The 13,514-nt window shown below is 36.1% G+C and overlaps 2 protein-coding genes across 9 annotated transcripts in view; both read right to left on the minus strand.

Annotated features, from left to right (window-relative positions):
* The window catches only part of LOC107150202 (aldo-keto reductase family 1 member C3-like), a 204,112-nt gene extending 198,177 nt beyond the window's left edge, over positions 1 to 5,935 (minus strand). For all 8 annotated transcript variants that reach the window (XM_048812613.1, XM_048812614.1, XM_048812611.1 and 5 more), the window contains exons 1-3: positions 5,781 to 5,935; positions 1,404 to 1,571; positions 477 to 593 (exon numbers count right to left, since the gene is read on the minus strand). In XM_048812613.1, coding sequence (XP_048668570.1) covers positions 477 to 593; positions 1,404 to 1,571; positions 5,781 to 5,864 — 369 coding nt within the window. In that variant the 5' untranslated portion in view covers positions 5,865 to 5,935. The remainder of the gene's footprint in view (positions 1 to 476; positions 594 to 1,403; positions 1,572 to 5,780) is intronic.
* The window catches only part of LOC107150203 (aldo-keto reductase family 1 member C1-like), a 261,714-nt gene that overhangs the window by 220,659 nt on the left and 27,541 nt on the right, over positions 1 to 13,514 (minus strand). The window lies entirely within an intron of this gene.

The following is a 13,514-nucleotide window of genomic DNA, read 5'->3' on the forward strand; positions in this document are numbered from 1 at the left end:
TTCTCCTCATAGAGTCTCCTACTTGGCTTATGTTACTTTTCCTGTCCCTATACATTGCCCTGTGTCAATTCCTCTCTTTCACTGGGAGGGTACAGGTTTGCATTCAATTAATCACAGCAATAGTGAATTTCAGTGATGACACAGGTTAAACAATATTCCTTATCTACCTGGACACATGTGTGTCCATGAATATATATGTGTACCTAAGATGGTCATTCAAGTTTCTATCCAAGATTGATTTGATGCTGGAAGATGAAGAGATCCTATCAAATATTAATCACTATGAAGCTTGAACTGCCCCAAAGTCACATTTACCACCAATGGAAAAGGCTAAACCAAAACCAAGCAAACCTCTAGTAATTCAGATATAATGGATGAATAAACAGACATGATTGAAGCTTCATTCAATCATCTATGGTAATAATGGTCATGCTGACGGCTGAAATTAAATAAGTTTGATGATGCAAGTTTCCTACCTTCAGCTCCATTGGGGAATGAATAAGATAGAGGTCAACATAGTCAAAATTAAGTTTTTTCAGTGATTTTTCCAAACAAGATTGGACGAGCTCTGGTCGATGAAAAGTGGACCATAGCTGCAGAGGTTAATAAAAGGAAATTGGACTGGATTAACATGTTGCCCATATTTGGAAGATTGAAACATTGAAACATTTGAAACATTGAAACACTCATTTTTATTTTGCTTAGATACTGTGGATCACAGGGATGATGTTCTCTTCAGGACTTGGGTTTCCATTCATCTGACTTATTTATGTAAACTGGATTATATATTTTGTTTTTTATTAGTTGATCAATTGAACTATGGAAGGAATTACTCAAGCAATATAATTCTATTGCATAACAATAATGAATTTCTGAATTGTGTTTCATAGAATTTACAAAACTATTGTTACTCTATCTCATCTATCCACTTCAAAAGATAAGAATTAATATTTTTCTATTTATAAAACTGAAAGGAAACACATTTTGACCATTTTAATATGTGCAAGACATGAATCAACACACGTTAGCTATACCTTGTTTACTACCCATAGACTGACCGACATTGTTCTCTAAAAAAATCAAAAATGTAAAATGTTGATATTTAGAATGATGAGAAAATTTAGCAAGTTTCCCAGGATATAATGAAACCATAATTCTTCCTAATACCATAACCAATACTAAATCATAGTGCTGATTGGAGAATCAGGAAAGTAAAGGAACTTTAATATCATAAACTTAGAGACTATGAGTAGCAATTCATAATCTTTCTCTATTATGATACTGGATATTATATGTGAACAAATATTGTATCAATGGTCACTTCCATCAAGAATTGATCACCTAACATAATTTTCAATTCTTCATATCACATTTCAGTAATTTTTGCACTGTATACACAATACCTTTGAAGTATAGAATATGTCTTCTCTCTTCACAGTGCCATCTGCAATCTTGCTTCTAATGGCCAGTCCTACCTCCTCTTCTACTTGGTATGCATAAGCACAATCAATATGGCGGAAACCAGCTTCTATAGCTATTTTGGTGGCCTCTATTGTCTTACTATTAGGCACCTAGAGAAACAAACAACACCAGAAATGACTTTGAGAATCATATTGTGAGTAGTTACTCATAACACAACGGACAATTCACTAAACAAGAAGGAATTTTATATTGTGATGTTTTCTTCAGACAACTTAATTGTGTGATAAGGGACTTTGAATACCCAATTTTCTCTTCTGTAAGGCTGAAGGAAATTGACAAAAAGCAATATTGAATGTCATGGGCAGAAGCAGAAACTTCACAAAACTCAACTTTGCCCATGTATTGTGTTAGGTCTGTATTTGGAATAATGACCCCAAATCTACTTTGTCTGGGCATGTCCTAGAAGACAAGAATCTGGCATCCAGCAAGCCTTTTCAAACACAGAAATCTTAGTACACTGGCAGCCAAGGACCCCAGGAGCAACTCAAGTTCAGTGATTTTCTACAAGAAATCATAGGACACAGCCCACAGGTATAGTCATGTTATCATTTATGTGACAAAGTCACTAAGTAATAATATTAATAAAGGAAAAGAGGATATGGAATGAGTACAGAAGACATACTGTGCAAGGTACCATAAAACATCTCCCAATGAAGACACCAAAATATACTAAATTCCACCTACAGTGAATTTTGAAATAACATGGAAAATATTTTGTACAAGAAAAGCTGTTGAGATAATTTCCTAAGGTTTTCAGTGGGGCTGTTTAAATTGATACGCTCTGCTAGGACATCCCACAGTTCCAGTCTCCCAGAGAAACATATATATATCATTCTAAAGAAAAGAGGATAGTAAAACACCATGGCCCTGCATGTCCCTTTCCAAAAAAAAACATGGTCTAACTATGGAATAATGAGATTAAGCTTGGTCCTGTACATGCATACACATATTATCTTGAAGGACTCTGACTTTCTCTCATACATGTGGAAATGAGGGCAAGCTAATATTACCTGTGGAATGATGCTTTTTGCATGTATGCCTGCACAGTGGCTCCATGGGATGTTGATCAGATAACCAAATTAAGCAAGTTAATGCTGATGATGTCACTGTTTCCTGCAGCCCAACATATAAAACCCCTCTCTTGAGCCTACAGAATGGGAGAAAATCTTTGCCACTTGCACTGCAGATAACACATTATTTTGCAAAATATACAGTGAGTTTGAATATCTTAACCCCCCCAAAAATCAATAAAGAGATAAAGGACGTGAACAGACACTTGCCAAAAGAAGAGATCAAACAGTCAAAAAGTACATGAAGAAATGTTCAAAATCTTCAGTAATTAGAGAAATGGAAACAAAAACCACATTGATATTTCACCTCACTAAAATCAGAATGGCAACTATCAAGAATACAGGAAAAAACAACTGTTGATGAGAATGTAGGGGGAAAGATACACTCATTCATTTCTGGTAGAACTTCAAATTGGTATAACCACTCTGGAAAGCAGTATGGAAATTCCTCAAAAAACTAAGAATGGATCAACCATTTGACCCAGTTATACCATTACTATAGATAGATAGATAGATAGATAGATAGATAGATAATAGATATATAGAGATAATATATATCCAGAGGAGTTAAAATCAGCATACTACAGCAAAATCAGAATACAACTGCTAAACTATGAAACCAGACTAGATGCCCTTCATCAGATGAATGGATAAAGAAAATGTAGTTTATATACACAGTGGAATATTACATAGCCATAAAGAAGAATGACTTTATGATATTTGCCAGTAAATGGATAGATCTGGAAAGTATAATGCTAAATGAAATAATCCCATCTCAAAAAAGCAAAGGTCAAATGTTCTCTGTGATATGTGGATGCTAATACACAATAAGGAGGAAAGGATAGGGAAGAATAAAAGTTCAGAGGATCAGACAACAGAGAAAGAAGAGAAGGGAGGTAGGATAGGAATAGAAAAGAAAATGGAATAAAACTGACCTTAATTTTCCTATGTTCACATATCAAGATACTACAATGAATCTCCACATCATGTACATCACAAGACTGGGATCCTAATTAGATTACTATATACTCCATGTTTGTATAAATATGTTGAAATAGACTCTGCTGCATGTATAACTAAAAGGAACAAATAAAACATTCAGGTTGAAACCCCTCTATCTGTGGTGACTGGGATAGAACTGAAGGCACTATGGAAAGGATAAGTGTTGCTCATCCAACCATTGAGCACAGGACAAAATGTCCTGAGGTGAAGGAAGCCCTGCTTGGGAAAACAATGTGAGGGAGGCAGATGCTGTGGTTCAACTGGTCACTGCTGGACCCTCCCCATAGACATTCCTCACTAATGACTTCTGGCTTGTATGCAGTCTCCAGGGATTTTCTCTGGTCTTTTGGCAAACTATCCCATTGCCCTGGAACAACAGGACTATGAACATGACTGCAGAATACATAAATACACTCCACTGTCTGTACCTTTGGGGAGAACCAGTATCCTTATGTGTTGTGGAAAAAATCCAAGTAACCAGATGCCCTCCAGGGGCCAGATTGATAATATGTTCTTGAACAAAGAGCAATGTGCTATGTCACCTCTGGCCAACAACCATCTCTCTATATGACAGACAGAACTAAACACTGGCTGCGGGAAAAAATGTATATTCTAAAGATGTAGACTTACGAAATAATACTCATCTTGTAGGGGTTATTCACACAAGCATCAACCCTTAAAGCTAACTCTCTATCATTTCTAGAAGATATAATAAGAGTAAGGTTGACAATTATTGCATGGTCTGCAAAATTTGGACAGTGATTTGAAAGTTCATTTATTAAAGAATTAAAAGGTAGATCAAACACATTCTTTTCTGTTTTAAAAAGTTCAAAAGTTTCTTTTTTTTCCATGCAATCCAATAAAATGCCATACTGCATCCTACCACCACCCTCTGCTGATACTAGCCCTGTATTTCTTATGTTTAAGGGTACTTGGAGCAGGGCTGAAGCCCTAGTGAAACCCTTCATGCCCCTTTTCCCTACAATGTAACCAAGCCCTGCCACAGGTCTTACAATTGCTCTCTGGATGTTTCCTTAAGACTTACAGAAGGAAAAAGTTTAAATTCAAACTTCAGGGAATTGATCTCTTGTCAAACAATTAAGTGGTCAGAGAATGATACTGGAATACAAAACTTGTTCCAGTCTAGTGAACTTAGCTTGCTCTACTTCAGAGGGTCATCTATCAATACAACACACGTGAACAATGACCAATAATTCACAAATACCCTTGTTAGGTTCCAGTTTGACTTATCCAGGATGTTATACATTCAGGTAAATTTCCCATAGTTGAGAGCACATGAAAAATTCTACTAAGCCAAGGTCCAACATTTTCTGTGAAATGCCAAAGGCTATCTCACAGTGGAAAGGAAGTATTCCCCGTCAATGATTCTATGCTTCTCATCTCAAGTTGCCACAGTCTGGCTGGGCACACAATCACGAGCCACCACACAGCTTGTAGATTCAAACAGCAACTCTTTATTCCCAAACTCACACCAGCCGTCTACAATCACGTTCTGGGGAAATCCACGTTCTCTGCCCAAATCCACGTTCTCTGCCCAAATCCACCTCCACTGGGCTTCTGTCTCCCAAAATATACTGTCTGAATCCTGTGAGAACTCAAGGGGAACTCAGGCAGCAGGATACGCCCTATTCCCAGCAGGAATAATCTTAAACCTTAAACCTGGAACCTAAACCGGAACGCCCTAATCCGCTTTGGTCCTTGAACAAGGTCACCTACATTCAATGTCACTGCAACATGGGGTACGCTGGCAAGGAAATTGTCATACCTACTTGGCTAATGGCTCCCAGCATCAAGTGCCTTTTGCTGCACAAATGTCTCTGGATCTTGTCTGTTTAGAAGATCAAAAAAAAAAAAAAAAAATCCCAAAGTATAGAAATAAACAGAAACCATTACCAGTGAAAACCAAGTGCTGACATTCATGTTTCTACTAAATTGTTTCAATACACTGACATTTGGTAGGTGGGAGGACATGAGTGCCTGGAATACTCAATGGGTGACCCCACCATCAGACAGTGAAGTAGAGCAATGTCTGAGCACTGTCTCTCCTGCACATGGAATAGCTCTCGCCTGGAGAAATAGAGAACCACTTTAGCCCCCTCCCACTGAGTGTTATATACAAACCAAGTAACTTGACAACCCAGATTGGATTCCATTCATCCTGTGTCTACTTTCTTTTGAACCCTGAACCCAACCCCTTACTGTTACCTCTTGAGGTTTATAGGTGCCAAAGCCCAGCCTAGGAATGAAGTGACCATCATTGAGCTCCACATACTGATGTTTGGAATTCATTGCCTGTGACTCCTCAGCCTGAGTAGGTTCTGCTTCTTCTTCTGCCTTCTAGTGCACTAAATAATTGGATTTCACAACTCCATCTGCTTATCTAATGGTTGACCAATTTAGTTGCTGTCTAATGATTAGACAATATTTTATAGGAGGAGTGGGGTTAAAGCAATATTTCACATGTGAGAAGAGAATTAGAACCAGTTCATAATTTAATATGGAAAATATCTTAAGCAATTTAATACACAATGATAAAATGATGTTTTTAGTAAATTTTCTGATTACCAAATTTTCATGAATAATTTTAAGAGATTGATAGATTATTGACCAATTTTTAAGCTAAAAACCTCAGATCCCTCTTCTTTTGTTAGGTTTTGTTATTGGAATCTGTTGTGTTGTTGTTCATGATGACACCACTTCTTGATCATACACTATTAGAAATGATGAACTACCATACACCATGCACACAAACACAAAGCATTTTTTAAAAAGGATTATGAGCATTGGGGAGGGAGGGTATCAGAAAAACAATCAAATGTTAAAATGAACAAAACTTACCCTTTTTAATTTTCTCAGAGTTAAAATATTTTCCATAATTAGACAACCATGTCCCAAGAGGATGCAGACCTGACAAATGTACTCATTGTGACATTCTTCTCAGTGGAAGACAAATTATTACAGCCACAGAAAGTTATTTTGCAATAGGCAATCAGAGACTAACGTTTATTATAGCTTTTACCTTTAAGGTAACTTTGAGAAAACTATCAAGAAGTAAGATGCAAAATTAAGACATTTTATATTTTTATGGACTTGTTCAACATTATTGATAAAAGTAAAAAATGGGAAAATCTTAAATTATTGAAAATTTTGGAATAGTTGTTTAGACATTGATGCACTGATGAAATGGAATATTTGAAGCAATTAAAAATCAAACATGAATGTTTATTATAAAAAATTATTAAGTAAAGGTATAAGGGCTTTTAATTAAGTTACAAGACAAGGGAATATATTATAATCAACAACATATTATGTTCCTAAAAGATTCATGATATAAAAGGAAAGACTATGAACTGTATTTATTCTTTCTGAATAATGAGACTAGGATTGAACTCTTACATAGTTTTTAATCACCTAGATTTTTTGTTCATTTTATAATTTGAAAAAAGTGTAAAAAATTGATATATATATATATATATATATATATATTTATATATTTCAATATATAAATTGAAAATTTCTGCACACTACACAGATATTATTTTCTTGTGGTTTTGATTTTGTTAAGATGAAGCCCTCTCTCAATCACACAGTATTTGAAGCAATGAACTGTCTTACCCAAAACACACACACACACACACACACAGAATTTTAAAGGACTGCTGAGTTTAAATTTTGACACCCCTCCCATAAAAAGAATCAAATTAAAATTGAAAAAAATAGACTTTTTGTCTTTCTCATTGGCAAAATATTTTCTGAATCTTTATATTTTGCTTTCAATGAAAATGTGCATTGCTGATAAATGTGCAATCATAAGAAGTGTGCACCGGGGCTGGGGTTGTGGCTGAGCGGTAGAGCGCTTGCCTGGTGCGTGCGAGGCCCTGGGTTCGATCCTCAGCACCACATAAAAATAAATAAAGGCATTGTGTACAACTAAAAGAAATGTTTAAAAAAAAAAGAAGAAGAAGTGTGCACCAAAAAAGGTGATAAGTCACACTGCTTAGTGAAGGAAAAATGACTGACAGCTCTAAGAAATCATTTCACAATATGCTACTGAACCCTTAGGGTGCTTCTAAAATGTGTGACTCTGAGTGATTGCTAAATCTTCTGTATGTATTTTAGTTCCCTACAAAAAAATATATCATTTTTGTAGTCTAAGAAAAGTGTTTGCTTAGACAAGGTGACAAGTTCTGACTATGAAAATTAAACAGAAAGGAATTTCCTGACAGATATCCAGACCTGTAAACTCTCTCTCAAACTGCTTATGCTCAGTGCCACAAACATCACTGAGAGCCCTCAGTCTTCTCTGCTGTTTCTCCATTTACTACTAAAATTCTGCCTATTCCTCCTGTGAATACAAACTTGGATTATGGTGTCTCCTGACTTTATCTTGGTTGCATTTCCTGGAAATTGTCTCCATCTCTCTTCTCTCTGAGATAAGAATGTTTGTCTGCACTGACCCTGGCCTCCAGGTAGTCTACTTGGATATGGTACCATGTGCCCAATCTCTCCCTGAATGTCCTGGACACAGGGCCAGCACACCTTTGCTCCACATCCAGAAACCTCACTAGTAAACAACTTCACAAAAATTCCATGGTGAACTCTGCTTCTTTAGAGAATTCACCATGGAATTTATTGTATGTATTTTAGTTTATTGGGGTTCATTGAAAAATTGAGGGCTAATTTAAAACACAGAAAAAGTGAAATGATCAGATTACAACAGGAATAAAAATAGTATGGCCATATATAAACATTCATATCAAATCCAGCAGATTCTCAAATGATAAATTCTAATGAGAACTTCAGTGTCTAAAATATATCCAAACAATCCTCCATTGAGAGAAATTTTACCATATCCTGTAACAAACAACAGAGCTATTAAATTTGGGAGCTAAGAGGGTTAGTTATTCCCACATTATATACAAAAATTTGCATCTATACATTCAAGTAAGACGTAAGTCCAGCTCTTTATTTTGTTATAAGCAGTTATATTGAGACTATTGCAACTTTGATAATGTTGGGCAAATATTAGGAGAAGAATCTACCATCTCAAAGACTAGAGCTAAGACCAGTCCCTGTTTGTTTCCACTGAGACACACTCTTCCCAAATTGTGTGATCCCTTGAGTTTGGCATACTGTGCATATTGATGATGATCAGCCCAGCTGTTTAACAAGGGCTCCAAGTGGAAAAGAGATGGCTACTACCTTGAGATTTCAATATCTAATGGGGAATATAGAAAAGCAAAATATCAAAAGAGGCTTATAACAATTTGCCTGAAATGGTAAGGACTATTTCTTCTTCTCCAGACTATGGAAATTTTGTGTTAGAAATTTAAATATCCAACAAAAAGAAAATATTAAATTTATGAAGGCTGATTACCATAAGTGAGAGCCATGATGTGAAATTATGCAGATCAATATCAAATAAGGAAAAAGCTGCTTTTAACGTTGTATTGAGTGCTGAAAGTTGTAATATTGGAGAAAATGCTAGGTTAGGATGCTTTCAGTTGTAAGAAACAAAATTCAACAATTGTTGTAGGTTGCTAATTTGTTGCAAATAATACTTGGTTTCCTAATTATTATATTAGGAATATTGAAATATTATACATGTATTATAGGAAAATACAGCACTAGGTTATTTATTTCAGATCTTTCTACTTTTTGATACAGACCCTTAATATCTATATGATGAGGCCTAGAAACTCCAAACTTCCATCTCAGATAACAAGTGAAAAGCATGCCTCAAAAAATGTGGTCTTTTAAGACTGCTATCTTCTTGACACTGTTACATTACCCACTTCTTGGTACACTCCTTTCTTTCTCTTAGTTTAAATTTCTACCCAACATATGTTGATTTTCCCAGTCATTTTTTTATTTGTTCTAACTAGTTATATGTGACAGTAGAATGTATTCTACACATCACACATACATGGAGTATTACTTCTCATTCTTCTGGTGGTACAAGATGTAGAATCACACTGGTCGTGTAAACATATATGCACATAGGGTAATAATGTCCAATTCGTTCTACTATCTTTCCTACTCCTATGCCCCTACCCTCCCTTCACTCCTCCTCTCTGCCTAATCCACAGTACTTCTATTCTTCAGTAGCCACCCCCCCTTACTATGAATTAGCTTCCCCATATCAGAGAAAACATTCAGCCTTTGTTTTGGGGGGTTGGCTTATTTTGCTTAGCATGATATTCTCCAGCTCCAAAGGGGAATGAAGGGAAGGGAGAAGGGGTCGAATAGGAAAGACAGTGGAATAAATCTGACTTAACTTTCCTATGTTCATATATTAATACACCGCAGTGCAACTCCACATCATGTACAACCACAAGAGTGGGCTCCTAATTAGAATAAGATATACTCCATGTTTGTAATAATATGTCAAAATACACTCTACTGTTATGTACAACTAAAAAGAATAAATAAAAACAATGCAAGTTATAACCCCTCTCTCTATGGTGTGGAAAGGATAAGTGTCACTAATCCCACCAGGGTTCACAGGACAAAACATCATGAAGAAGAGGAAACTCTGCTTGGCAAAGCAATGTGAGAGAGGGAGGTGCTGTCTGTTCAGCCTGTCACTGCTGGACCCTCCTCATAAGCATTTCTCAATAAAGACTTATGCCTTGTGTACAGTCTACAGATACTTTCTCTGGTCTTTTGGCAACCTATCCCACTGCATTGGAACAACTAGACTATGAACACAGCTGCAGAATACATAAATGAACTCCACTATTCATAACATTTTAGGGACATCAACCATTATTGTGTATTATAAAAAAGTGAAAAATCAGTGTTCCCAGATACCAACCAGGGGCCATAATGATAATATGCTCTTGAACAAAAAGCAATGTGCTATGTCAACTCTGGCTCATATCTGTATCTATATATGATAGAACTAAATACTGGCTGGGGAAAAAAAGTGTATACTCAAAGGATATAGACTTACAAATAAGAAATTGTGCTCATAATGTACTATTCACAAAAACATTGGCCCTTACAGTTAGATCTCTTTCTTTTGTGGAAGATATAATATGAGTGAAATTTATAAGTATTGTGAAACCAGTCTTGAAAATCAGGATTGATTCCCCATTCCAGTGGTGTTGAAGATTGAACACCCAAGAAACACTGAGGCAAGAGCAAAAAGTTTTATTTCAAGGATTGAACAGAAAGAGACAAGACTACTCTGAAGAGGAAGGGGTCCATCGCTTGTGCTCTGGGAGGGGGGTGCCTTGCCCCTTTCATAGATTTCAAGTTTCCCTTCTTCTCATGCCCCATTCTCCCATCCTTCCCAAAAGGTTCAATGGCCAAGGGCAGGAAAGTAGCCACCCAGGATGTACTCATTAAAAACTCCTTGCTGGAAGGAACATTTCGCTGAAGGCAGGTAACCTTGGCAACAGGTTGGAGGAGGGGAAAGTGCTCTGCAAGTATTAGCATTTTCTTTTGGATCAGCCCCCATCTTCCTAACTCAATCATTCATTCTCTACACTGACGGTCCTGCTGCCCCAGTCTCAATACTCTCTCTGATTTTGGGAACCCTTAATGCTATGAGGGGAAATGAACAATGACTGCTCTGGCTGCTTTGGGCTGAGAGGGTTTGATGTGGGGCAAGAAGTTTTGGTTTCCTTTTTAGGAATGTTTTGGTTCAGTTGAGGGGTCCCTTGTAAAAATCTGGTTTGGAAAGAACAAGTTGTAAAGTTATCTGTGATGTCTATGTTTCTATGAGATATATAAGAAAACATGAGTACTAGAATGAGATAAATACAAAATAAATATTGCAGCATCTGGAACATGTCGATGAACATTGTGATGATAGAAACCAGTCATTTTCATCAGGAGGTATAAGAGCTAAGAAGTTGTTTCCATGACAAGATCATGGAAATATGGCATGACCTATATTTGGGAATGTAAATCTTTGAGGATATTAGTAACATTGCCAGAGTCACTATTAATGTAAACACAACATTTAGTTGTACATCTTAAGTTACATTAAAAGAACTATTGCCTTTTTTTAAAATGCCCAAGTATGGCTGTGCTTTAATTATAATTTGTGTTGCTAGGTATTTAAGAACAAGCTGGTCAAATTGACCTTGTTCCTATCTATTGTTAAGAATCAGCTTAATTCCCTCAGGGGTCACTTTTGGGAAATTGTGACATCTTTGGTCCTCTAGTGCCATCTCCTAAGATAAATCACAGTCTTCTTGACCATGTGGCTTCCCTTAGAAGCATCAGGGACTCTTTTCAATGACCCTTCTTCTCTTTGCAACATGTGCACTCATCAGTTTTCGGTTCTCCAGGGTCTCATTGATCCCCCTCATCAGGAGGTCATGTGGCCTAGAGTTGCAAAGCCCTTACAGAAGTCCCATTATTCCCTGGGTTCAAGCCAACTCAGGGGGCAAAAGCCAAATATTGGCTTTTTTTTTTCTTGGCCCTTTTACTTCTTAATTTTAGTTACCAAGTTTTGGTCTTACACATCCATCAAGCCAGTTTCACCAATCTTAAAGAGTACTGGGTTTTACCTTTAATGCCTATAACTTTAGGGTTATTTACCTCTTCCATTTAATTGGGGTCAGTATTAGTACCAGTATTACATCCTCTCTGTCACATAGATGATGACCATTTTCTCAAATTAATCAGGTTGTTATATTTGAAGTTGTACTTTTACAAGGCACTAACAGACAATAAAGTTATAAAGTTTACAAAAAAATATATAACTAGAGTAAAAACATACTGAGTTTGTATGATAGCTGTGAACTATGTAACTATTACTTTAGAGTATTGCATTATATTTCAGATTCTAAATTTTTCTTTAAAACTAAACTTGGGTAATACAAGAACATTCAGTGTAATTGTGGTGCCATTACTGACTTCTTTGTATACTAGGTATATTCATACCTTCCAAGTATACAAGTCTTTAAGTATAAGACTTAAAAGAACATTTTACTAAGCTGGTGTTCCTGAAGCTAAAGTTTGAAGTAAAGATTTGAGATTATAAAAATTATATTTCTTGGTTCATAGCTATCATATAAACTAAATATGTTTTACTCTTTTTAATTTAATTTTGTATTTTCCTTATAAAGTGTTGTCTATTAATGCCTTACAAAAGTACAACTTTCAATATAACAACCTAATTTAATTCGAGATAGAAGGGCATTACTTATAGGACAAACAAAATGTAAGGCTGACTTCCAGTACTTATACTGACTCCATTTCATGATCTCATTGTTCAGTTTATTAATAATGACAGGAATTGAGTTATACAATTTGTGGGATTTGAGCCTTCTTTCACTGTGGTACACTTTTCAGTTAAACAACATTGGCTTGACAATCCTTACATGCTTGGCAGGTGGCTTTTGCTAATTTTCCTGGCCAAATAAAATAATATTATCCTTATAATAAGTTCATTCAGTTTGCTACTATAACCTCATTTATTTTCCTAACAATAACATGTGCTCAGCTGATATCTAAGGCAGTCACAGTACTTACTGATGGCTTCAGTACAAATAAGGCTGGTTACTATAGTTTTGCTCACACTAAAGTGGTGAAGACTCCTTACACCTCTCCACAATAAGCAGAGCTTCAAGCTCTCATTCATGCCTTATTTTATCTTGCTAATGAGCCAGTTAATATCTATAGTGATTTTGTCTAGACAGTAAGAGTTTTGATGTACATTGAAATAGCCACCATTGAACATACACAGAAGTGTTATTTCATTTATTCCATAGGCTACAAAAAAAAAAAAAACAATTCAAGCATGTCAGTATCCCTGTTTTATTGGACACATCAGAGCTTACTCATAACTTCCCAGGCACTTTAACAGGCAATGCTACAGCTGATCACCTTGTTGCAGCCTGACAACAGTTGTCTCCTTGTGACTGTGCTCAAGCCTCTCATACTTTACATCACCAGAATGCTCTCAGCTTACACAAGGAT

Source organism: Marmota marmota, unplaced genomic scaffold (assembly GCF_001458135.2).
Source record: "Marmota marmota marmota unplaced genomic scaffold, marMar, whole genome shotgun sequence".
Classification (NCBI taxonomy): Eukaryota; Metazoa; Chordata; class Mammalia; order Rodentia; family Sciuridae; genus Marmota; species Marmota marmota.